At 40.5% G+C, this 22,591-nt stretch overlaps 2 protein-coding genes across 2 annotated transcripts; one reads left to right on the plus strand and one right to left on the minus strand.

Moving 5' to 3' along the window:
- Positions 1-1,032, minus strand: LOC100521207 (olfactory receptor 491-like). The gene has a single exon (XM_003129400.2). It carries the CDS (start codon positions 1,016-1,018, stop codon positions 86-88), a length of 933 nt encoding a protein of 310 aa, XP_003129448.2. The 5' UTR covers positions 1,019-1,032; the 3' UTR covers positions 1-85.
- Positions 1,033-21,269: 20,237 nt separating this feature from the next.
- Positions 21,270-22,214, plus strand: LOC100522263 (olfactory receptor 502-like). The gene has a single exon (XM_021081671.1). It carries the CDS (start codon positions 21,270-21,272, stop codon positions 22,212-22,214), a length of 945 nt encoding a protein of 314 aa, XP_020937330.1.
- Positions 22,215-22,591: the final 377 nt, after the last annotated feature.

Below are 22,591 nucleotides of genomic sequence, written 5' to 3' on the forward strand. Positions count from 1 at the left end.
TTAACAACATTGTACATCAACTATACTTCAATAAAATAAAATTTAAAAAACAATTATAGATCAGCCAAAATGCTAAGAAAGAGTCCTACTGAAATATTCTGAGAGTGGTCTTCCTCAGGGCCTCCTTTACATCTCTGTTCCGGAGGCTGTAGATGAGGGGGTTCAGCATGGGGATCACCACCGTGTAGAACACAGACACCACCTTGTTCTGGTCCGTGGAGTAGCTGGACTTGGGCATCACGTAAATGAAGGTGATACTTCCATAGTAGAGAGTAACGGCCGTGAGGTGGGAGGTGCAGGTGGAGAAGGCCTTGTGTCTTCCTTCAGTGGAGGGCATCTTCAGGACAGTGATGAGGATGCGGATGTAAGAGAGACCTATGACAATCACTGTGACCATGATGATGGACCCAGAGGAGATGGAAGGGAGAGTTTCAAGAACAGAGACATCTGAGCAGGAAAGTTTCACCAAAGGGGAGAAATCACAGAAAAAGTGGTCTATCTGATTTGGTCCACAGAAAGACAGACTCAACAAGCAACTAGTAAATGTCCAAGCATTCACACACCCACCCAGATAGGAAGCCCCCAGTAAGAGGACACAGACTCTTGGGGACATGTGGGTGGAGTAGAGCAGGGGCAAGCTGATGGCCACATAGCGGTCATAGGCCATGGCGGCCAATAGGAAGCACTCGGCTGTCCCAAACGTGACCACAGAACAGAACTGGGCTTCACAGCCAGCAGTGGTGATGGCCACTCCATGTCTACGGAATCCTGTAAGCATCAGAGGTGTGACGGATGTCGAAGAACCAATGTCCACAAAAGCCAAATGGCCCAGAAAGAGGTACATGGGGGTGTGAAGATGGGCACAGCTTCTTATCAAAGCAATTATGCTGATATTGCCTACTAAGGTGACAACATAGATGCCTAGAAATATCGCAAAGCAGATGACACCAAGCACAGGGTCCTCTGTGAGCCCCAAAAGGATGAACTCTGTCACACTGCTGTGGTTTCCAGCCTCCATCTCTCCTGGGAATTAGTCCTGTTGAGGGAAATGGGAATGTTTATTTATACTTTCATTCTACACTCTCCCAGATTTCTCTGCTTATTCTGCAGACTCTTGCACAGGAAGTTCTTCTTCTGCACTGCCTGTAAACAGAGTGCTTTATGGGATTTTTGTTTGTGTTTCTTTCTTCTTCCCAATACAGGAAAATTGCTCCACCTCACTCTCTGAGATCTCGATTTTATTCTCTTATGTATCCACTGTTTATTTAAGACACCTCTCCAACACTGACTCCTACACAGATCTTTCTCCCAAAGTCCAGATCCACTGTTCCACCTATGGTTTGGAGTCTCTGGTTGGAAATCCAGCAAATGCCTCAAACGTGGCTTCCTCCACACCAGACTCATCCTTTCCTCGGACCACGCCTCCTGTGTGCTGCATCTGTGGAAGGACACCACAGTCCAGCCAGTCTCTCATGCCTGAAACAGGGGATGAGCCTAGACCTCTTCCTCTCACTGTCCCACATCTAATAAAATTCTATTGATTCTACAGTTTACCTTCAAATTTTATTTGTTCAATTTTGCACTTACACTCTTAGTATCCCTACTTTAGGTGAGACATTGGCCGTTTTTCCTCCTTAATTTTGTTATCTATTTGCCTTCCTACATTCATTCTTATGTCCATATACTTCACACTTTACCTACCAAAATGGTCTCTTTTCCAAGCAGAGAGCAGATGATGCCCAAGGATTCTTTTGTATCTTTTAGCACTTTCTCCAGCCCCCAGAATGCACCCTAACCTTTCTTGCACACTTTCTGGCGTCCCCCCACACGTGACTCTTTGCTGGTCCCGTGGGATATTTCCATCCTACACCTGCACTGATCCAACCTTCCTGAGCTATTTAGAGTCCCCTCCCCCCACACACTCTACTCTCTCTGGCCTTTGGTCCTTTTTCTTCAACTTGACTGGCTTCCAACCTCCCCCCAGCACCTCCCCGGGGACGTCTGTTCATCCTAAGAGCCATTTCTCTTAACGCCGTCTCTGCCTTCTAAGGGGTAACCAGGTAACTTTCCCTCAGCTGGACATCATGTTTGAAGATGTCCAGACTACCCATGTTTATACTGGGTTATGGTTTTCCTTGTTGCGTGCATGTTTATATTTCGCTCTCGATTTATATACGTCCTCCTCAACAATGGGGTGTTTTCTTATTGTGTCATAAACACCTAGTGCTTGGGAATAAAGTGTGGTGAACAAAACGTTGTTTGATGGATGAATGCATGGACAGTTGAATAAAGCATCAGGTTGATTACATTACAAAATATGATCAATTTTTTAAAAATCCCAATCCTAGCTATTTTTCTTAATACTTAATTCAAAAGAAATATGTGCTGTGCTCTAAGACAGGCATATCTCTACTATCTGCAATGATGAAAATACTCAACAAATGTGCTAAGCTATGTTCACTGTTCTGTTGAGTTTGGGGTCACATTTTCTTTGTTTTAAAATTTAATTTTTTAAAAAAATTATTTGTCTTTTTAGGGCTGCACCGGCAGCATGTGGAGGTTTCCAGGCTATGGGTCGAATTGGAGCTGTAGCCACCTGCCTATGCCACAGCCACAGCAACACCAGATGCAGCTGCCCACTGAGCAAGGCCAGGGATTGAACCTGGGTCCTCCTGTATACTAGTCAAATTCATTTCACTGAGCCATGGTGGGAACACCCTTGGATGAACTTTTCATTAAAAATCTTAGGACCTTCTCTATGTTTTGCAATTGTGTTGTGACTTAGGCAATGTTCCTGCATTTTGAAACAAAACTGATAAAGCAGAATTAATGATAAATTATAAGGGAAGACACAAAGAAATCATTGCAGTACAATGCAGTAGTTTCAGTGTATATTACAGATTCAGTAAAATTGGGGGGGAAAAGTCATATTTGTTGGAAAGAGAAAATAGAGTATCAAAATATTTTTAAACTGATTCTTTAAAATATTATAAAATTTTAAAAATTGGGATTTCTTTTAGTAATCTAAAATTTTCACTTATGCACATCGTTTCTTTCCATTAACTTCACTTACACATCAATCCCTTCAGGCAATTTCTTCAGACATACAAAACCTATATATATGCATTTTCTTTCACTTCTTTACATAAAATTAACTATAAAATGATTCACCAACAAATCTTTAATTTTAGCAATGCCTCACAATCTATTTTGATTCATTTTTATGTCATTTGCCAGCAGTATTTATATATTTGTAATCATATAATAAATTATTTTGTAATTTATGTTTTCACGTAGTAGGACTGATAAAATATTTCCTGATTTCTAAAGTCATACTCATTGCTGAAATGCTGGATACAGTATATTTCAAACTCCTCGGTATGATATTCATGGAAAATCATAACATATCCCAAAATACGTTTCTAAATGTATGTCTATGTACACTCTTTGTAAAGTTTGTGCTTTTAAGAGTCACGTTAACATGATGCGGAAATTTTCTATCCAGTACAACTGCTTTTAATCTTCATAGGAAGAAAATTTTCTGCTAACAATATTATTTCTATTATTTAGGTTTGGAATATTTAATACAAATGATACTATGTGCACTAAATAGCTTCAAAGTATTTTTAGAGCTTAAAAATATAAAAATATCTCACTATATGAAAGCATTTAGTGTTTCCAATTGTAGCACTTAGTTCTTTTACAGATGAAATGTGATGTATAATGAATGAATAGCTAAGAACCTACAGCTCATTGAAAAATGTGTTCTAGTTAATCTGCATTAAATGCACTGGAATTACTCTAGTGACAGGTTAGTTTGCTGCCATGGATGTAGCTCTTTTATGAAATATCTGTTTTTAGTCTTATCACTTGATCCCCCATGACTTTAATGGCACAAAGCCTCTCCTTTCTACATCAAAACACTGAAATATCTGAATACAGCCAGCACACACCTACTGCCTTCCCTTTTCCAAAAGTAAGCCCCCATAGATCCTTTGGCCATTCCACCTGGGGCATAGCTTTCAGATCCCTCACCATTCTCTGGTCAGCCTCTGAACAGGCTCAGGTCTGAGGAATGGGGCCAAGCACTGAGCACATGTGTGCTCTTTGCCCTCTGACCCAAGCAGAGTTCAATGGGGCCAACCCTGCCTTCACTGCGGGCTTCAGTCTGTGCTCACAGCATCGTGGACCCTGGAGACAGAAGACACAGATCCTGGGAGTCCCAGGGGCCAGCATTTTAAATTGCATTTGACCCTACAATCTCTCTTACCCATTTTTTTTTCATTTGTAAAACATGAAAAATTGTCCCTATGACGCAGCTTTGGAGTGAGGTTGAAAGAAATGACATCTACAAAGTACTCATCAGAGGTGTTTGTTACACATCAGAATTAAGTTACTTTTCCTTAAGTCAAAGTAAAGTGTTGGTGGATTTTCAATTATTTTTCTTTGATGAGGATCATAGTATGATTTTCCCTTCAACCCATGTCAGGGGATTTTCACAAATTCAAAGGCTGTCAGGAAGTACAGTCTATGCTCCTTTCTCTGTTTGGGGCTGTGTCATTCACAGCCACAAGCATAAAAGGAAACTGATTTTTCCCTTTTCTTCCCCTCCCCTGGATACCTGGAGATCTTTCTAGAGCTCTTAACTTTGGCACGAGGTTCATGCTGGCTCCCCTGAGTCACAGATTTAACGCTCACCCCACGCTCCCCCTCACTGCTCGGGGCATCAGGATGAAGGGGCCATGGGCTCTGTGCCTCCAACAACCTGAACGTCAGGTGGTTTCTTCCGGATTCTCTTTCCACTGTTTCAGCTACACAAGCCGAGCACTGCTTTGGCTGCTGGGGACCGTCCAGATGGCATTCTAGGGACTCCTGGGCAGCCTGGTTTGGGTGCCCAGAATGACCATTCTGTAACGCCAGTCTTGCTGAGGCCACCCTTTCCACAGGGCTCAAGAGCTAAAATTGGTTAGAGTTTCTTTTATTTTTAAGTTCTCATTTACTTTGGTTATTTCATTTATTTTTAAATTACAGTAGATTTACAGTGTTGTGTCAATGTTTGCTGTACATATAGTGACCCAGTCTTATATATACATACATATACCTTTATTTTATCATACTCTCTTCTATCATGTTCTATTCCAAAAGATTGGATATAGTTCCCTGGGCCGAACAGTAGGACCTCATTTCATATGCATTCTAAATGTAATAGTTTGCATTTACAAATAAAATTTGACATTATTTAGACAAACCCATGACTAGTGCACTCACCTCTCAGAGCAGAAGTGTTGATGCTGACCTCTAAGGAGAACTTTATAAAGCAGATGTTTGCCATGTAATTGTATAGTAGCTCTGCACTAAATACCTGACAGCATAAATGGTTGAAGGCTCTGCTCCATCTAGAAACAGAGTTACAAACGTTCTGTAAGGATGAGGAGGGTGTCTTTGTGTGTGTGGTGGGAAGGAAATGAAGGTTCTAATAGAACTTGACAAATCTCTAGGGCTGTTCTTCCTGGCCCCTTTGAGATAAAGGTCCCTGGGTTAGCTCTCCAGAAATGACTTGCAGGGTATGTGACACATTCAGGTGGCATAAATAGAAGGTCCAGTTGGAACAAATTCCAAGGAGCCTGATGAACACTTTCTCCAGAGAATAGGATTAAAAAAAATAGTTGAAGAAGAAATTTGGTGGGAGATGTGGCCAGAGTCCGGGCCATCAAGGCTCTAATTTCGTCTATGTAGACAAAACAGTCCCTTTAACTGAGGACATCAGCTGGTGTGAGAAAGCCATGGAGTAATACGAGTCAGGCAGCAGAAACAAAGCACCGTCTCCTGTCCCTCAACGTGCAGCCCACAGACTTGTGCTCGCTGGCAAACTGTTTATTATCAGTCCACGATGCATTAAGGACAGGAGTGAAGGGAACCATTTCTACACTTTCATAGCAATTTGAGAAAGTAATTTTAAATGTGTTGACTCTAATAATAAACATTTAGATTTATATTTTTGTATTTCAATCCTTGTTTCTGATTTTTCCAGCAGTTCTAGTTTTGTAATATTTCTAATTATTATCAGTCTTTGGAGGCTAAAAACTTTAACAGCTTGAAAATCACTGTGTGGCTTTTATAGCTATGAGACCTAGGTTACCTTGATGGATATGAGCTCAAGAAAGTTGTTTAAGCTCTTTGAGACTGAATTTCATGTTTTAAAGTGGGATTCATAATCCCTATCTCACAGTATGGGCCTAAGTGTTAAATGGGATACAAATGTCCATTGACAGATGATTGGATTAGGAAGATGTGGTATATATGCACAATGGAATACTACTCAGCCATAAAAAAGAACAACAGAAGGCCATTTGCAGCAACATGGATGGAACTAGAGACTCTCACCTTGAGTGAAATCAGTCAGAAAGAGAAAGACAAATACCATATAATATCACTTATATCTGGAATCTAATATACAGCACAAATGAACCTTTCCACAGAAAAGGACTTGGAGAATAGAGTTGTGGTTGTCAAGGGGGAGGGAGAGGGAGTGTGATGGGCTGGGGATTTTGGGTTAATACATGCAGACTACCACATCTGGAATGGATTAGCAATGGTATCCTTCTGTGTAGCACTGGGAACTATGTCTAGTCACTTATGATGGAGCATGACAATGTGAGAAAAAAGAATGTATACATGTATGTGTAGCTGGGTCACCATGCTGTACAGTAGGGAAAAAAATAATATATTGGGATATTTTAAAGTTTTTTTGGAAGTACAACATATCCAGAATAGCCAAAGGCAACCTAAAAAAAAATGGAGCTGGAGTAATCAGGCTCCTGGACTTCAGACTACACTACAAAGCAACAATCATCAAAACCATATGGTACTGGCACAAAAACAGAAATCTAGATCAGTGGAACAGGATAGAAAGCTCAGAATTAAACCCATGCAACTCATCTATGACAAAGTAGGCAAGAATGTACAATGGAAAAAAAGACAGCTAGTTCAATAAGTAGTGCTGGGAAAACTGGACAGCCACACATGGGAAAGAATGAAATTAGAACACTCCCTAACACCATACACAAAAATAAACTCCAAATGGATGAAAGACCTAGATATAAACCAGACACTGTAAAACTCTTAGAGGAAAACATAGGCCAAACATTCTCGGACATAAACAACAGCAACATCTTCTCAGATCCACCTCTTAGAGTAATGACAGTAAAAACAAAAATTAACAAATGGGACCTAAAAGGTAGAGTATTGACAAAAAAAACAAAAAGAAACAAATGGGACCTAATCAAACTTCAAAGTTTCTGCACAGCAAAGGAAACCCTAAACAACACAAAAAGACAACCCACAGAATTGGAGAAAATCTTTGTAAATGAATCAACTGACAAGGGATTCATCTCCAAAACTGATAAACACCTTCGGCAGCTCCACACCAAAAAAACAAACAACCGCATCCAAAAAATGGGCGGAAGATCTAAAGACAATTCTCCAAAGAAGACATACAGATGGCCAAAAAACACATGAAAAGATGTTCCACATCACTCATCTTTAGAGAAATGCAAATCAAAACCACGATGAGGTACCACCTTACACCAGCCAGAATGGCCATCATCCAAAAGTCTCCAAACAATAAGTGCTAGAGAGGGTGTGGAGAAAAAGGAACCCTATTACACTGTTGGTGGGACTGTTAACTGGTGCAACCACTGTGGAAAGCAGTATGGAGATGCCTCAGAAAACTAAACATAGACCTACCATTTGATCCAGCAACCCCACTCCTGGGCATCTATCCAGAGAAAACCACAACTCGCAAAGACACATGTACTCCGATGTTCATTGCAGCACTATGTACAATAGCCAAGACATGGAAACAACTTAAATGTCCATCAACAGAGGAGTGGATCAAGAAGATGTGGTCCATATACACAATGGAATATTACTCAGCCATTAACAGGAATGAAATACCAGCATATTTAGCAACATAGATGGACGTGGAAATTATCATGCGAAGTGAAGTCAGCCATACAATGAGACGCTAACATCAAATGCTTTCACTGACATGTGGAATCTGAAAAAAGGACAGACTGAACTTCTTTGTGGAACAGATGCTGACTCACAGACATTGAAAAACGTATGGTCTCCAGAGGAGACAGTTTGGGGGGTGGGTGGATGTGCTTGGGTTGTGGGATGGAAATCCTGTGAAAATGGAATGTGATGATCATTATACAACCACAGATGTGATAAATTCTTTTGAGTAAAAAAAATTTTTTAAATAAAAAAAACGTAAATGTGATGTCATATAATTATTGGGAACAATTAAGTGACTTTGCTGCTGGGTCTCAAACATGTTACATTTAGAAGCAAAGGCCTGGATGTGTTGACTCTGATGATTCACACTCATCAGGGTTGGGAGGTGCCCTGCCTCCTTTTGCAAATTATTCTATTGCATCCTCATTCCCAGATACTTTCTTCTTTGAAACCATGGTGTTCTAGCTATGGCATCTCCTGTCCACCCCATGAAGCTCCCTGCTATTCCTCATCCCCTGAGGACCTGAGCTCCTGCATCTCAAATTTTCCCTTCACCTCTACTTTTGTCCCCAGCAAGGACAACTTCTAAGCATTTGGACACATCAACTGACAGCCTAACCTCAAATTTCTTCTACTTTCTTAACTCCAATAACTCTCATTCATCCCCAAGCTACTTATGGAACTCTCTATACTATTCGTATCCCAAATCTCATTTAGGATAGTGAGACCTAATCTTCCACCACTAAACCATAAATATGTAAAGCTACAGTTTCAAAGGCTATTCAGCCATAGACCACCAGAAACAAACCTATAGTCCTACACAATCAAGTTTATTGGGTCAGTGCAGCGAGGGAGGGCTCGCCAAAAACCAGCATGCATCTCTCAACAGGGGAGAGAAGGCAGATGCCTCTGGGAAGGACTGGATTCTCACTGAAGATACTGAGGACAATGAAGGGGTGCAGGAATCAGTGCCGGACTGGTTGCTGCTTCTGAGGTGAGATGAGGAGAAGGACGTAGTCCAGGGTTGGACACCATTAAGAAATGATGGCAATTTACTAGCTGGGCACCTCCAGTAGTAAGCGGGGATAGTGCCCCAGCCCTGCGTGTTGTTATCAGTAAGGACACACTCGTCAGTGAGAAATTGGGTCATTATGGTACATAAACTTGGGGGAAGCATTTTCTACTAATTTTGTTGCTAGATTCTTGTGTGTCGGTCCTCCTAGTCTGAAGAACAACAGAAATGTTTTTCTGTTTCTGTCCCAACAAGGCAGGTTTTCCTTACAAAATCCATTACTGTTTACTAAATTTATTGACACAATTGTTATACTCTCTATGTTTAATCACCCTAATATTTGCCAAACGTGAAGTTAAGCCTCTTTGCATGTCCTTCTTGGATAAGTAATATGTTTGCCTTTTTCTTGAGGAAGACTCCAGGTTTTTCCATTTTCATAATCTTTCCTTTTTTTCAGGGCTGCACCCATGGCACAGGGAAGTTCCTGGGCTAGGGGTTGAATTGGGACTGAAGCTGCTTCCCTTTTGGCACAGCCACAGCAATGCAAGATTCGAGCTGTGTCTGTGACCTACACCACAACTCATGGCATCAGAGGATCCTTAACCCACTGAGCAAGGCCAGGGTTCAATCCTTCATCCTCATGGATATTGTTTGGGTTCCTTACCACTGAGCCACAATGGGAACTCCTTATTAATCTTTTCAGTGAGTGAAATTACAGATATGTTTTTTTTTCTATCAGTTTTCTATTTATTTCATTGGTGTTCTTTCGTTATTATATATTTTTCCAATTTGTTTGTTGTTCGTTTTTAAGCTTCCTAAGATGGAAGCATAAACTTTTGTTTTCAGCCTTTCCTTGAGGGTTGTTTCCAGCCCTTTATCATGAGAAGGGATCGCATTTCCCTTTTTTATGTGCTCGCACGTTTGAATGATGCCCTGGATACTGTGAAAGAAATGTTAGAGTCTGGATTGTGGTAAAATCCTCTCAAACAGCCATTGCACGAATGTACCACCATTTCTTCACTTTTTAATTCAGTGAAGGGCATTTGAGAATTTTCTAGTTTTTGGCAATTCTGAATAATGTTTCTATAAATAGCTCCATATAGGTCTTTGTGTGGACGTGTGCTTTCATTTCTCCTGAATAAATATCCGGGATTTCAATTGCTGGCTGTTACGGTAAGTATATGCATATAAAAAAAAAAATGGCAAGACTTTTTTCAAAATGGCTGTGCCATTCCAAATTTCTACCAGCATTGTAATGAAGTTCTGTTTATGTTGGTTATTTGTCAGCACTTGCTACTGTCGGATTTTTTTAAGCCATTCTACTATGTGTGTAGCATTATGTCTTTTAATGTATTCGCATTTCCCTGGGGAATGGTTGTGTGCAGCATCCATTTCAAATGCTTATTTGCCCTTCATACCTTTTCTTTGGTGAAGTTTCTATTCAGATCTTCTACCTATTTAAAAAAATTGGCTGTTCTCTCACCATTGAGTTATGAAAGCAAGTTATAGATTTTAGACACAAACCCTTTACTGTTCTCTGAATATTTTATTAAAATCTGTGTTCTGTCATTTTGTTTCTCAAAATGTCATTTGATCTTATTAAGGCTTTCGTTTTTATGAAAACCAGGTCATCAATTATTGTGGTTCCTGTGTTTACTGTCATATTCAAGAAAATCTTCCTGGGGAGGCAGAACAAGACGGCAGAGGAGTAAGAGGTCGTGCTCACCTTCCCCACAAACACATCACAAAACCACATCCCCATGTAAAACAACTCACACAACACCAGCTGATGCTGGCAGAAGGACTTGAACCTCCAAAGAGGGCAAGAAACTCTTGACAGAACTGGGTAGAACCAAAGGAAAAAAAAAGAGAGAGAAGGAATCAGGACAGGACCAGCATTCCTGATGGGGAGCTGTGAAGGAGAAAAGGAACCCACCCTGGGAAGCCACCTAACTGCCAAAAGATCAGCCCAGTCAGTGGGACCTCAATGTCACTGAGAAAAGCACAGCAGCTGAACTCATAACAGCACAGCAGAGTGAGAGCCGCACAGATCATCTGAAACACAGGCCCAGATACCAGCCTGAGACACTCGGGTGGGGGCTGTGCCCTGAGACTCAGGCACTGGAGGTCAGTCCTGGGGAGAGAACAGGGGACGGCATGCGGGGCTAAAGGGCAGTGTGCCACAGGCTAAGGAGGGGACACCATGGCAGAGGGACCCCATGAGAAGGTCTGGACCCAAAGGAGGGGCAAGGCGCCATTGTTGGGGGTGGGAAAGGAGGCGGGGTGGGCTACTATAGGAAAGTCCTGGCACCAGAGTGTGCACTTTTCCCCAGGCTTAGAGGGCAAGGCAGGGTGGCTCAGCAGAGGCTAGGGGCTGTGAGAAGCCTCTTGCTCGTTTAGGGGAGATTAGGTGCTTCTTGTGCAGGCTACCTATTGTGGCCAGGCACCTATTGTGTGGGCTAAGGGCATAAGGGGGCTAAGTGCAATGTGGTGCCCCTTGCACAATGTACAGGTGGGAGGGATAGACTGCATCGGTCATCTCAGAGGCCAGAGGGTGGCTTGGCTTGCCACCACTGGGGGCCTGTGAGTGGGTTCCATCTGTGACCCCAGTCACCTCAGGGGGTGGCAAAAAAAAGGGCACTGCAACCAAGCACCTTACGCTGTTGCTCTCACTCCCCTGGGAACACAGTTGCCTGGCAGGTGCCACTGCCAATCGCTCTGGGTGGTGGCCAGAAGGTGTCCCTTCCCAAGACCCTACAACTAGGAGCAACTGGTGCAGCACCATCCATGTGGTTTAAGTGGGACAGGATGCTTCTTGTGTGGTCTGCAGGTTGCAGTGGCAAACCACAGCAAGTATTCCTGATTCCAGAGGTGGGTGTGGCCCACTGCCATTGGAAATACAGGAACCAAAATCACTTGCAGCCCCCTTCACCTAAAGGGCACCACGGAGGAGGGCATTGTGACCAAACACCGCCTGTAGGTGCACTTGCACCCGCAGGAACACACCTCCCTGCTACTGCCACTGCCAAAGGTTTCAGGCAGTACCTTTGGCAGTACAAGCCTGATCTCTGTCACTTCCCAGAATCCTGCAACTAGGAGCAGCCTTTAGGGCACCTCCTATGTGGGCTGAGACAGGATGCTTCATGCACAGTCTACAGGTGGCAGGCACAAACCACCACAGTTATCACTGACTCAAGAGACAGTCATGGTCTGCTCTCAATAGGGGTCCCTGAACAGGCACCACCTGTGACTCAAATCACCTCAGAGGAGGGCATTGCAATCAAACACAAGCTGTCATGGCTCTCACTCCCCTGGGAACTCATGTACCTTCCTGTTGCTACTGCCAAATGCTCTGGTCACTTGAAGATCTGACTAGAGCTTATCCCCACTTTCCAGGGACCTGCAACTAGAAACAGCCTGTGCCACCTTCCTGCAGGTCCTTACTGATATTGACAGCCCAATGCCCAGGAACTGATTACTGGCCCTACCCATTGCCTCCTTCTCCCTGAAAACACACTGAGCATCCTGGGGATAACAGCCTGCTCATACCAAAGAAAGAGACAGCAAATATCCAAACGTCCACTCCAAAAATAAATAGTAACCCCCCCCATAATACAAAGGGTTATTCTTGCATAGAATATGTAGCCTTGTAGCCTTGCAAGACTACAGTTTGGCTTCCTCAAAACCACAGAAAAAGAAAAACAAAAGCAAGATGAAGAAGCTCAGAAACCAATCCCAGTTAAAGCAACAGGAAAATTCACCTAAAGCAGTCAACAATGAAACAGACCTCTGCAGTCTGAAGACATTGAGTCAAACGGGAGGTAGTGAAAACACTGAAGGAATTAAGAGATATTCCTTTAGAAAGGAACTAGAAAATATAAGGAGGAGCCAAGAAAAACTAGAGCATTCATTTTCCAAGATACAAACTGAGCTAAAGGCAATAAGTACCAGAATGAATAATGCAGAGTAATGAATTAGTGACATGGACAATAGAATAACGGAAATCACCCCAACTGGGATAGCAGACACAAAACCAAATGAAAAAACATGAATGCAATATAACAGACCTATGGGATAATATAAAGCAGGCCAATCTATGCATAATAGGAATTCCAGAAGTTGAAGAAAAAGAAAAGGGGATTGAAACTGTATTTGAAGAGGAGTTCCCGTCGTTCCTTAGTGGTTAACAAAACCAACTAAGAACCGTGAGGTTGCGGGTTCGATCCGTGGCCTTGATCAGTGGGTTAAGGATCCGGCATTGCCGTGAGCTCTGGTGTAGATCATAGATATGGCTCAGATATGGCATTGCTGTGGCTGTGGTGTAGGCTGATGGCTATAGGTCTGATTAAAACCCTAGCCTGGGAAACTCCCTATGCCACAGGTGCAGCCCTAGAAAAAGACAAAAATAACATGTCATAAAATATATTTGAAGAAATTATGGCTGAAAACCTTCCACATCTAAAGGATACTGATATCAAGATACAGGAGGCACAGAGGGCCCCAAACAAGTGAACCCAAACAGGCTCACATCAAGACATATTATAATAAATATAGCAAATTTAAAGATGAAGCGAGGATTCTAAAGGCAGCAAGAGAAAAGCAAAGCATGAATTATAAGGAAACCCCCATAAGGGTATCAGCTGATTTTTGTACAGAGACACTACAGGCCAGAGGGAGTGGCAAGATATATTTAAGTGCTGAGAGGAAAGCATTTGCAACCAGAATGCTCTATCTGGCAAGAATATCATTTAAAATAGAAGGGGAAAGAAAGAATTTCTGCAGCATACAAAAGCTAAACTAGTACAGCAATACTAAACCCATTGTAAAAGAAATACTGAATTGTCTTCTCTAAGTTAAAAAAATAAAAAAGAGAGAGAGAAAAAAAGAGAAAAACAAAGAATTAGGATGGAGGAAATCATAATTGGAAAGCAGTCAGTAAATAAGCCAGCATAGAGATCTCAACATGAAGAGGTAAAAAAAAAAAAAAAAAAAAAAAAAAAAAAAAGGACTTCAAAATCATACTATCTGTACTATCTGGGAAAGGAATGTAAGAAAATATATTTTTAAAAAATAATGTTTGAGCCTATATGAGTAACAGGCAAAATCAAGTAGAGATAGGAAGGGATTCTCATTCTTAAAACCCAGGGCAACCACAAATCAAAATCGAACAATACATTCACAAAAACTGAAAAGTATTCAAGCATAAAATAAATGGAAACCATCCAACTAGAAAAAGAGAAGAAGAAAAGTGAAACATAGAATTGACTGGAAAACAAGGTCTAAAATGGCAATAAATACATATCTATCAATAATCACCTTAAATGTCAATGGTACTGAATGCTCCAATCAAAAGACGCAGAGTGGCAGATTGGATAAAAAAGCAAAATCCTACCATCTGCTGTCTACAAAAAACTCACCTTAGGGCAAAGGACACATATTGACTGAAAGTGAGGGGATGGGAAAAGATATTTCATGCCATTGGTCAAGACAGGACAGCAGGAGTTTCAATACTCATATCAGGCAAAATAGACTTTAAAACGAAGGCCATAAAGAAAGACAAAGAAGGATGCTATTTAATGGTTAAAGGATCCATTCAAGAAGAGGACATTACAATCATCAATATATATGCCCCTAACACAGGAGAAGCCAATTACCTACAATAATTACTAACAGACATAAAAGAAACAACAGATGGGAATACTGTCACAGTAGGAGACTTTAACACCCCACTCACATCAATGGACAGATCCTCTAGACAGAAAATCAATAAGGCAACAGAGATCCTAAAGGACACAATAGAAAAGTTAGACTTCATCGACATTTTCAGGACATTACATCCAAAAACATCAGAATATACATTCCTCTAAAGTGCACATGGAACATGCTCAAGGATAGATCACATACTGGGGCACAAAGCTAACCTCAACAAATTTAAGAGTATAGAAATTATTTCAAGTATCTTCTCTGACCACAATGGCATGCAACTAGAAATCAACCACAGGAAAAGAAATGAGAAAAATAAAAACTGACTACATGAAAACTAAACATGCTATTAAAAAACCAATGGGGGAGTTCCCATCGTGGCACAGTGGTTAATGAATCTGACTAGGAAACATGAGGTTGTGGGTTCGATCCCTGCCCTTGCTCAGTGGGTTAAGGATCCGGCGTTGCCGTGAGCTGTGGTGTAGGTTGCAGACATGGCTGGGATCACGCGCTGCTGTGCCTCTGGTGTAGGCCGGTGGCTATAACTCCGATTAGACCCCTAGCCTGGGAACCTCCATATGCCACAGGAGCGGCTCAAGAAAACACAAAAAGACAAAGAATAAAATAAAAATAAATAATAAAAAACCAATGGGTCAATGAGAAAATCAAGAAGGAAATTAAAAAATACCTCAAGACAAATGAGAATGAAGACACACCCACTCAAAATCCATGGGATGCCACAAAAGCAGTGCTCAGAGGGAAATTCATAGCAATACAGGGCTCTCTCACAAAAGAAGAAAAATCTCAAAGCGACAACTTAACCCACCACTTAAATGAATTAGAAAAAGAACAAACAAAACCCAAAGTCAGCAGAAGGAAGGAAAACATAAAGATCAGAGAGGAAATCAATAAAATAGAGATTCAGAAAACAATAGACCAAATCAATCAAACCAAGAGCTGGTTCTTTGAGGGGGTAAACAAAATTGACAAACCTCTGGCCAGAGTCACCAAGAAGAGGAGAGAACAAACCCAAGTAAACAAAACAAGAAAAGGAAAAGGAGAAGTCACAAAGGATACTACTACAGAAATACAAAAAACCATGAGAGAATACTATGAATTATCATCTGCCAATACATTTGACAACCTAGAAGAAATGGACATCTCTCTAGAGACCTACAGCCTGCCAAAACTGAATCAAGAAGAAATGGATCAACTGGACAGACTGATCACTAAAAATGAAATTGAATATGTCATAGAACACTCCCTACAAATCAAAGTCCAGGACCAGATGGCTTCACAGGTGAATTCTACCAAATATACAAAGAGGAACTTCTACCCACCCGCCTTAAATTTTTCAAAGGCTGAAGAAGAAGGAACATTCCCAAAGACATTCTATAATGCCACCATCACCCTAATTCCAAAACAAGGCAAAAATGCCACCAAGAAAGAAAACTATAGGCTGATATCTTTGATGAATATAGATGCAAAAAAAAATTTCTCAACAAAAATTTAGCCAACCAAATCCGACAACATATAAAAAATGATCATTCACCATGACCAGGTGGGATTCATCCCAGGTGCACAAGGATGGTTCAACACATGAAATCAATCAACATCACACACCACATTAACAAAAGAAAAGTCAAAAGCCACATGATCCTCTCCATAGATGCAGGAAAAGCATCTGACAAAGTCCAACATCCATTCACGATCAAAACTCTCACCAAAGTGGGTATAGAAGAAACATACATTAACATAATAAAAGCCATTTATGACAAACCCACAGCAAATATAATTCTCAATGGAGAGAGGGTGAAAGCCTTCCCACTAAAATCTGGAACAAGACAAGCTTGCCCACTCTCACCACTGTCATTCAACATAGTATTGGAAGTCCTAGCTACAGCCATCAGACAAAAAAAAAAAAAAAAAAAAAAAAAAAAAAAAAAAAAAAAAGAAAAAGAAAAGCAATGAAAGGTATCCAAATAGGAAGAGAAGAGGTAAAACTGTCACTATATGCAGATGACATGATACTATAAATAGCAAACCCCAAGGACTCAACCCAAACATTACTTGAACTGATCAACAGATTCAGCAAAGTAGCAGGATATAGGATTAACATTCAGAAATCAATAACATTTCTGTATAATAACAATGAAATACTAGAAAAGGAATACAAAAATTCAATACCTTTTAAAATTGCACCCCAAAAAATCAATAACCTAGGAGTAAACTTGACCAAGGTGGTGAAACACTTATATGCTGAGAACTATAAAACATTAAGCAAGGAAATAAAATAGAATTCAAAGAATTGGAAAGATATTCCACACTTCTGTGTTGTTCTCGACTCTTAAAATAAATTCCAGGAATGAAATCTGTAATGATTCTCTCAGACTTCAAAAAGCCACCAATTTTTCCTATTATGTTCAAATTACATAAACAGGGGAAAATAGCAGGAATGTCTATAGAAATTCCAATTTTTTGTATTACAACATATTATTTAGAGATATTGAGGAACATCAAATATGAAATAGACTCAAAAGTGGTTCCCTGCTGCACGTTTAGTGTTGGGTATTTAAAGGAAGCGGGAATGGACCACTGTTTTCTCTCTGAGCCATTTTAACGAAGACAATGTAATTCCTTGATGGCATTAAAGTGAATATATTAAATTTCTTTAAGCAATCACTCACTATGGCCGCTGTGCAGAGGGCCAATTATGCATGTAGGAAAATCAATTAGGACAGCTACTGCAGTGGTGAGATGGAGAGAAGTGGACCTATCTGAGAGCAATTTACTGGGTAAGGTCCACCAGTGTTTGTCACTGGGGAGCACATGTGAGGAAATCAAGACCGTGAGTACTGGCCGGGGGCTCAGGACCAGGAATTAGGTTTAGCCAGTGTTGGGGACTTAGGCAGAGTGTTGAGAGTGGGGACTAGCTGGGAACCAGTGGTCTTTACTGAGGCACTGAAATCTTGAAATTGACTAGATGACAGTAGCAGTTAAGAACACACATCCTTTTTTCAAAATTTTTTTAAAACTTGAGATCCTGCTGTGTAGCACTGGGAACTATGTCTGGTCACTTATGATGGAGCAGGATAATGTGAGGAAAAAGAATGTATACATGTATGTGTAACTGGGTCACCATGCTGTACAGTAGAAAAAAATGTATTGGGGAAAAAACACATTCTTTATACAGCATCATGTCATCTATAAATGGTGGCAGTTTTCCTTCTTCCTTTCCAGTTTTGATTTCTTTCATTTATTTTTCTTGTCTGCTTGATGTGGCAGGGACTTCCAATACTGTGTTTAACAGAAGTGTTGAGACAGGCATCCTTGTCTTGTTCCTTAGAGGAAATGCTGTCAGCTTTTCTCCATTGAGTATGAGGAGAGCAGTGGCCGGGTGGTAGATGTCCTTTATTATAGTGAGGTATGTTCCTTCTACACCTACTTTGTTGAGTGTTTTTATCCTCAGTGAATTTTGTGAAAAACAACTTATGCGTCTGTGAGCTGATCATGGGAGTTTTTATTCTGCAACTTGTTAGTGTGGTGTATCACACTGAATGATTTGTGTACATTGAACCATCCTTGCATCCCTGAGATGAATCCCATTTGATCATCATGTATGATCCTTTTAATGTGGAGTCCACATTCTAGCATTCAGTTGGGCCTGAATTTAAACTTGGATATAATTTAAACAGTGGAGTACATTTGGAGAAGTATCTTCAACTAAGCCTCGATTCTCTCTTCTGTCCCAAATTAGGATAATGGGAATACTTAGCTCACCAATGTATGGTGAGGGTTAAATGAGAAATGAAGTTCAGTGCGGAGGAAAACTTGGTTAGTAGCACATCCGTCAAAGCATATGCACTTCAGGAGGGTGAGGCAAGACTTTCTGAAACTGGGATTAGCAAGAATATTTAGACTGAGCCTTCACGTTGAAAATAGCTATTTCTGCCATCATCCTTCTAGGCAAAGAAACCATGAACTACTAGTCTTTCTTTTGAGGCCCGTAGACTGTCTGATCTGAAAGTCATTCAAACCTCTTTTTCCTTCATTGTTCTCAAGCTATAACTTTTCTTTTCTGGCTGGACCTGCAGTATGTGGGAGTTCCCAGGCCAAGGATCAAACCCATGCCACAGCAGTGACCCAAGCTGTGGCAGTGACATTGCTAGATCCATAACCCACCTACCCAAAAGGAACTTCCCCCACCTACAACCTTAAAGATATTCCGCTTACATCTTCAGCTGGAAAAAATATACCTCTTAAATAACCGTTATTTGAAATTCAGCTTCACATGGCATTCTCCCCGATGCTCCCCGAGATGCCTAATGGACTGTTTTACATATATCACTATAGAACACATAAATGAATGAACGCTGAGTAAATGAAGCTAAAATTACTAATTCTTTTTTTTTTGGCTGTACTCTCAGCATGCAGAAGTTCCTGGGCCAGAGATCAAATCCGGACCATAGCAGCAACCCAAATCACAGATTGACAATGCCAGATCCTCAACCTGCTGAACCACCAGGGAACTACAAAAGTTAAGGTTACTGCCTAACATTCGATGTTTAATATTCCTTAACCTGAAATAGCAAAGTAAGCTTAGAATCAATATTTGGCTATAAGATAATTTATTATTTTACTCTCAATAACGACCAATGGAACGTTCATGGAAATCTAGGCATAAAGGAAAAAATTGACTCCTTCAGAATTGACAGAACCTTAAACAGAGCTGTTTTTGTTTGAAGTGAGCTGCTCAGTACTCACTTGAGAACGGGATCGTGATCCCTGGAGCTTTGGGATTCACGTTTGAATCTCTAACGTCTTCAGAGACTTATCCCCAAAGGCAAACAACAATAAAAGAGAGCATGGCTGCTGTATAAGAATAATGACTTTGAATTTATTCCCAAAACATGAAGCAATTCTTATTTCAAGAGGTAAGGTTTTGCCTTTGTGCGTTAGTCTGTCCTGCTGATGTTCATTTACCATCGGAAAACATTTTACTGCAAGGGGCATCTGTGTTCACAAGCTGGGGCAGACGCAGTCCAGCAGTCAGCTCTCAAATAACCTCGGCTGAACTAACCTAAGTTTCTACAGTCCGTTTAGTGTGCGTAAACAAGCATAATTCGCGAGACTAGGATTCCTCATTTTTCCACCCCAAATGTCAGAAACTCACATGCTCTTTCAACACCGTTTACACTTGGCCCTTGGCCATTAAACTCATAGATTCTCTAGCTTTGAGATGTGTTGGAGACTTACTGTTCGTACCTATCTATGGAAAGACTTCTTTTGTTTATTTATTATCCTCGGAGGCTCTAACTTTCAGGCAACCAGACACTTTGGACAAAGTCAAGAAAATGAATCCAGAAAACAAGGAAATGAGGTTTCCTGGCCACTCACAGGGTGAACCTGGGTAAACTTCTTAACTTTTCAGGCTGGAGCTGTATTCAGTTGTATATCATGTTGAAACCAATATTATTTTATCCTCTAATACTCCAATGAGAAAACACTGTTACATTAGGAAATGATTTGTTTGAATAAATGTACTGTATTGTCTCCTAGTTATTAATCATATAATGTTTTGCAATAGTGATTAGATTGATATTTCTAAATAATTTATGCAAAAGTATTTAAATTGCAAATATTATATGTAATAATTTATTATGTTTTTAATTAATGATTTACTTCATCCATATATTTAATTTGAAATTCCTCTCTATCTCTTCCTTGTCCTATCAAGAAAATTCTACTTCTCCTTATAAATACATAGTCTTGTTTTGCTGAGAGAAGCTGTAAACTCTGTGATTAGCTAGGTGAATCTTTACACATTAGCTGTCATGAGGCATAAGGGTAATTTGCTATCCATCCATTTCCAAGAGACTCGACTTCATCGTAAGCATTATTTAATTTCACTTTGGTGTAGTTATTAAAGGAATGGACTGGGTTCAAATTGCCTGGGGTTCACATCTTGATCCTACCCCTTGTTGTATAAACTTAGGTAGGTTACCTCATAGGGTCAGAGTCCATTTCTTCCATAAATAGAATAAAAACGTTTAATATTATTTCATGAGGGTTAAAATAGAACTAATTATATAAAATTCTTAACATTGTGTCCATCATTTAGTAAGCACTTAGTAAATATTAGCTATTACTTTAGTCCGCATAACATAATCCTTTAGGTATACAATTTAATGTTTTTGTTATACTGATCATTCCTTTTTATTCTCATAAGCCTTACTTTTTTAAAAAATAATCTTTAGATTTGAAGTCATATTAAGTACATTATGTTTAAATGCACAATATTTGAACCAGGTTCTCTAGTGTTTTTGCTAAGAAGAAATTTTTCAAATATAGAAGACCCATCACATACACATACAAAATCTGAAATCTGCAGTAAAACAACTCCAAACTTCTCTTGGGTAATTTATGTGCTTATACTCACTTATATACATATTAGTGAAAATGGAATCATTGAACCACAACTTCTCTAATGCAGTGTTTCATCACAGGTTCATTTGGGCAGCAACTACGTCATCTCATGGGTTCCCTGGGAGAGGGGAACCACACTGCAGTGACAGAGTTCATTTTATTGGGCTTAACAAATGACCCAACCCTGCAAACCGTCCTCTTCGTGATCATCCTGTGTATCTACCTGGTGACCATATGTGGCAATCTCAGCACAATCATTCTTGTCAGACTCTCTCCTCAGCTCCATCATCCCATGTATTTTTTCCTGAGCCACTTGGCTTTTGTTGACATGGGCTATTCATCTTCCGTCACACCCAGTATGCTTGTAAATTTCCTGGTGGAGAGAAATACCATCTCCTATCCTGGATGTGCCACCCAGCTTGGTTCAGCTGTTTTCTTTGGAACAGTTGAGTGTTTCCTTCTGGCTGCCATGGCATATGACCGCTTTGTGGCCATCTGCAACCCACTGCTCTATTCCACGAAGATGTCCACACAAGTCTGTGTTCAGTTACTCCTCGTGTCTTACATCGGTGGTATTTTCAATGCTTCCTCCTTTACTGCTTCCTTCCTTTTTTTACTCTTCTGTGGACCAAATCGGGTCAATCATTTCTTCTGTGATCTTGCCCCCTTGCTGGAACTCTCCTGCTCTGACATCACTGTTCCTGCTGTTGTCCCCTCATTTACAGCTGGCTCCATCATTGCGGTCACAGTGGTTGTCATAGCCACTTCCTACATCTACATCCTCATCACTGTCCTGAAGATGCCCTCCACTGAGGGAAGACACAAGGCCTTCTCCACCTGCACCTCCCACCTCACCGCGGTCACTCTGTACTATGGGACCATCACCTTCATTTACGTGATGCCCAAGTCCAGCTACTCCACTGACCAGAACAAGGTGGTGTCTGTGTTCTACATGGTGGTGGTCCCCATGCTGAACCCCCTCATCTACAGCCTCCGGAACAAGGAGGTTAAGGGGGCTCTGAAGAAACAGCTTGGGAGAATAATATTTCCTTAGTGAAGGCTCTTAGTTGGTAGTAACTGATATCATAATATGCCATAAATATTATAATAATAAGAAACTGAGCTTGTATGGTTTAACTCTATCCATGCTATATAAACAGTCAAGGTACAACAATTTAGTAAAATTCGGAGTGGATTTTCAGATATCTAATTGTAAATCAGAGACCTTAGTGTTCCCTTTTTCCTTTAATAAAATTAAAATAAATTTGTAATTAAGAAAAACAAATGGCCTCACATGAAAAAATACTTCTTCTGCTGAAAATCATTTGAAATTCCATTCACACATTTTTCCAAGTTTCTACTCTGCCATAAGTTAGGATTATTGTACCTTCAAACCTTTAAGACTGTGTCCATTTTTTAGGATTTTTTTCT

The sequence above is a fragment of the Sus scrofa genome, unplaced genomic scaffold (assembly GCF_000003025.6).
Source record: "Sus scrofa isolate TJ Tabasco breed Duroc unplaced genomic scaffold, Sscrofa11.1 Contig1947, whole genome shotgun sequence".
NCBI lineage: Eukaryota > Metazoa > Chordata > Mammalia > Artiodactyla > Suidae > Sus > Sus scrofa.